At 35.0% G+C, this 4,938-nt stretch overlaps 1 protein-coding gene across 2 annotated transcripts; it reads right to left on the minus strand.

The window, feature by feature from the left end:
• Positions 1-3,063, minus strand: LOC129307979 (probable LRR receptor-like serine/threonine-protein kinase At1g56140). 2 transcript variants are annotated; one of them, XM_054948934.1, is made up of 9 exons: positions 2,892-3,063; positions 2,566-2,637; positions 2,220-2,428; positions 2,041-2,079; positions 1,809-1,939; positions 1,421-1,634; positions 1,043-1,274; positions 674-824; positions 1-581 (listed from the first exon to the last, which is right to left on the minus strand). In XM_054948934.1, exons 3-9 carry the CDS (start codon positions 2,419-2,421, stop codon positions 312-314), a joined length of 1,239 nt encoding a protein of 412 aa, XP_054804909.1. In that variant the 5' UTR covers positions 2,422-2,428; positions 2,566-2,637; positions 2,892-3,063; the 3' UTR covers positions 1-311. The 2 variants fall into 2 exon arrangements, with proteins under 2 accessions (XP_054804909.1, XP_054804907.1); XM_054948932.1 differs by lacking the exon at positions 2,566-2,637 and having other exon boundaries at positions 2,892-3,062.
• Between the last annotated feature and the right edge of the window lie 1,875 nt (positions 3,064-4,938).

Raw genomic sequence — 4,938 nt, forward strand, 5'->3', positions numbered from 1 at the left:
TACATAACTAGTTCACATCCTCCTGCCTTTGCATATATAGCTTAGCTTTATTCATTCAAGATTGCAACTTATATTATGTCCCCAAATAAATATGTACTTCGCTTATTAGTTAGTGACATTTCACAGATTGAAGAAATCATAATTCTGCTGTACATGTGGTGCATCATGTACAATCTAGATCAGTACATTTAATATGTTCAGGGGATCCACCAAGAGGACACAAGGAATTTTCTCTTGTTTGACTGCAAAATTTGCAACAGTAGCCTTGGATATATATATATATATATAAGGCTCCTCAAGAATGCTTCTCATCAAGTCTCATCATTATCATTATCATCAGCAGCAGCCTGTTTACGCCTTAGATGAAGGAATACTGGTCTCATTGGAGTTTTAACCATTTCGATCTTGAAGGTTAACAGTGCTACAATTTCTGACATGGGAGGCCTCAGGCTAGCACTAGATTGCAGACACAACAAGGCCACATGAATTGCTTGCATTACATCCTTCTCTACCAATCCATGTGCTCGCAGTTTCGGATCTACCAGATCCATCAGCATTGATTTCTCATAAAGCTTCCATGCCTGCAGCAATTTGAAGATTTGCATGTTCAAGTTCAGATTAATTTCTGGTGATAAATAAATAATCAAGTCCGGTAGAAACTAGGAGAGCTTACATATTCAGGAAGGTATTGCATTTCAGACGGTAAACTAAACTCTGTGTTCTTTCTGCAACTGATGATTTCAAGCAATACAACTCCAAAACTGTAGATATCAGCCTTTTCTGACAGTTCTCCTCTAGTAGCATATTCAGGAGCAGTATATCCCCTGACCAAACAAGACCATGAAACAGCATCATCCATATATACATGTTTAACTACGGCTATCAAAGCAATTTGATATAGTTTCATCATATGGACATAAACTGCTTTGAATATCTAGATTGCAATGATTACGATGCATAACAAATGATAATACAACTTGGCCATGGCGGACTGACAACTATGTTTTTCAGCACAGTATCGATAGTTCGAATGAGGACTCACAATGTTCCAGCAAATGGAGTACTGAGGCAATCTTGGTCTTCAGGGAAGAACCTAGCCAGTCCAAAGTCTCCAATCTTCGGGTGAAACTTGTCATCAAGAAGAATATTGCTTGCTTTGATGTCTCTGTGAACAATTCTCATGTGTGAATCCTCGTGCAGGTATTGCAATGCCCGTGCAATTCCAAGGATGATTTGGAATCTAGTGCTCCAATCCAGAAACTGATCACTCTGTCCTGCACAGCAATCATATTGAGTTGCATAAATTGATTAGTCAATCTTAAGTTCTGTAAAATACTAAAGAATAGGTCACTGTCAAGAACTAATTCTGCTTGGGCTTCATTAATAATGAAAAGGATCACATAGATAAGAGGAAAGATACCATTGATTATGAGGTCCAAGCTTCTGTTCTTCATGTATTCATACACTAGTATCCTTTGAGGCCCATCGGTGCAGCATCCTAGAAGGCGAACAAGATTTTTGTGTTGGATACTTGTAATCAGTCTCACCTCTGCCAGAAATTGTTTTTCTCCTTCTTGGGATTGGTTCAGATTCAATGTTTTCACTGCAATTAGCCTCCCATCTGCCAACTTTCCCTGTCAAAACATAACTTGCAATTTAGAATACCATCATGACCTGCCTTTACAAGGACATGCATATGCAAGCCTGATCAACTCACAGAAATGATTTTTCCCTTTACTATTTAACCAGTTTAATCATTACAGTAATTATTTAACAAGTTCTATTAGATTCAGTATAACTTATTATACCCGAAAAACAGGCCCATATCCACCACTTCCAAGAAGATTATCAGGATGAAAATTCATTGTTGCCTTCTTAAGGGTCTGAAAGTCAAAATAGCTCATTTCATGAACACCACCGCTAAAAAACTCCTTAGATCCTGTAAACATATAGAAACCAGTCAACCACAACACTTGAGGTCGTGTAAGGGTTTATTATATTTTGAAGTACAAGGTAGTTTGATGCTTTCTTTCAAGTTACCTTGCTGCTTCGTCGAAGAAGCTATTATCTCCATTACCTCTGCCAATGAAAACAACGGCAACATTATTAACACAACTATACTTCCATTGAACAAGTGAACTCTTACAGATTTTAGAATTTAGATTTCATATGTACCTATTGGAGGTTTAAAGATTTTAGAATTTAGATGTCATATATACCTATTGGAGGTTTCGTTTTTGTCTGCAATAATGCTGCTTTGATACGCTTCCGACAGAGAAACACAACGATCAACAATATGATGAGCATTATTATCACTACCACAAAAAACTCAACTGCTCCGAAGCCACTGAGCTGGGCCATTGGAAGCTGGATAACTTCAGAATGTGAAGGAGGCTCCACTAAAGTCTCAAAACTCACCATTAGTCCTCTGGTTCATGAGTCATTTTCAATAACAATAAAAAAAATGATGTAAGTTCACGCATCAATTCATGAAAGGTGAGGTCTGATAAAGCCAAGACTTCAATTCTCATCTTGGTCAGAAAATCTAAATATGTAAAAGATCACCCTATCCCATTATGTAGCCAATCTGACAAGCTAGGCAATTTGAGAAAACTATACTGCTAAATGTCCCAATCTCTACAAAAGAAGGCACAAAATGCAAGGAACTGTAATGAGCACAAGTCCAAATAGAAAATCCATTCCAAAAAATTAGGCCACCAGAAGAAAAAGCCTCTGAAAGTTATTAATCCCATTTCAATTGTTAGGTTTCCCGATGTGGGATTCATAACAGAAACATGTATCTGCATTTGCTCACAATACATCTATCACATGAAAGAAAGATGAATGATAGGCTGATAAAACAAATTGAAGAAATAAGCAGAGAAGTGAACCATGGATGCTGAGCGAGATAGCCTGGAGGAGGAAGGCATGTCGGGTGATTCAAGCATCCTCGTTATGTTGATGGACATATATTAAGGCATGTCCTTGTTATGTTGATATCAATTTACTTGGTGCCATTGTTATTGTTGAAGTATAGAGATGTGAGCAGGGTGGGAGGGGTACACTAAGGATGTGTTATAGATGTGATCGAAACAGAGGAATCTTGGGATTAGGCAATTAGAGCACAACCGTGACAAATAGAAACATCCAAACAGAGTTTGTCTTCTTCTTCTTTGGTTCCAATGCAACTTTTATAATATTATTACAGGCAAGGGAATATCTCTCTATCACCTATGCAGGCCTCTGGTCCACTTCAATATGAAATCATATGCATTTATGTATTTAAAAAGAAAATCATGCAAAAAAAAAAAAAATTGTGTCCTTGTGTATTGAACTTAATTCTCTCACCTTTATCATGTCTCGTCCTTATTTAAGTGCATTATATACATTTATTTTTTATTTTTATAAATATAAAGGGTTTGCATATGTCCACTTCATTGTTATCTTCTTTTTATAATTTTTTTGGTTAAGGTCTTACCAGCCGGTACCTTTGCCAATTGTTAGTGGCGGGCAGAGATTATGTTTCATTATTGGTAAAATGTTTGATTTGGATTACACTCATTCCTTTTAGGGTTTGGCAAATTACACTAGAAATAAAAAAAAAAAAACCTCAAGTTGCACGTGAGTAGGATAGAACTTTCATCACTTGAACACCTAATTAAAAATTCGAATCCTCCCCCTTACAGCAGAAACTTCTGTTATTGACAGCTTGCACTCACAAAAAATAGAAAAACTAAACTAAGCACTAAATTGTAACAAGAACGTAATATGAAAGCCCATATTGTTGGGCCTTACTAGTAAGGAAGCCCATAACAGTTTGGACAGACTTTGCCTTTTGGAACATCCCTTTTTGGGCAATAATAACAAATTAAAAACCAAGTGCCCATGACAAATATGATAACAATTTGAATTCTTTAATTATTATTTTAAAGTTTGATTTTAGGAGATGTATATAGAGAATATCGTTTGAAAAAAACAAATTTTTAAATGACCTTTATATTTCTTGAGAAGTTAATCTCATAAGTGCTAGCTGTGAGAATATTTTGAAAAAGAAATTAATAATTACACAATAGCAATAAATGTATGAACAAAAATCAAGTGAAGTCATTTAATTTAACACAAATGACAAAAGTACAAAGGGAAACCTAACTAGTTACAACATACCAATAATTAACCTACTCAACCAAATGAATATATTCTCTTATTAAAATGTCTATTGAGTGAGTCAATTTATAGCTTCACTCATGAATTTAGAGATTCCAACAAATCAAGCCAAAAACTTCTTATTAAGACCTGTTACGATTCAAACCAATCAGCTTGAGAAAGAAAAAGGGCAGCAAAAGATAAAAATCACGTCTATTGAACTGAATTTTGTAAATTAAAAACTATAATTATTTCTTTAAATTGATCTAATTCATAATAACGTTTTAAACAATTTTTAATCAATTCTATAGAAAAGAAGAGCCCATTTTGGCATGAAACTGACAGATAAGCTACTAAATGTCTAAATCTGATAACATATCTGAGTAATTACTCCTCCACCAACTTTCCAACTTTCCAATTATATATATATATATATATATATATATATTGCTTTTTTGCTCTTTCTACAAACCCACCGACCTCATGTTTTTATCTCCTTTACGTATCACTTCATTTTTTCCCCCAATCTAATAAGTGATACATGATTTTAACACTTTATTTTGGTACAGCACATTAAAATCCTGCCACAAACATACAACCTTATTCAGTTCGCTCCAGCTTGGGATTTATTTGCTAGTGTATGCTAAAGCCACGTTTGATTGGTTGCTTGGTTAGCTTGAAAGATACTAATTATGAAAGCTCCATTGATCAATGACAATAAAGGAGCCAAAATGAAAGCAAACGGGACATTCTTTACAGCCAAACATATCATTTATATATAAAGCCAATAACAAA

The sequence above is a fragment of the Prosopis cineraria genome, unplaced genomic scaffold (assembly GCF_029017545.1).
Source record: "Prosopis cineraria cultivar Desert tree isolate PC_DT_omini unplaced genomic scaffold, ASM2901754v1 PC4, whole genome shotgun sequence".
Taxonomy (NCBI): Eukaryota; Viridiplantae; Streptophyta; class Magnoliopsida; order Fabales; family Fabaceae; genus Prosopis; species Prosopis cineraria.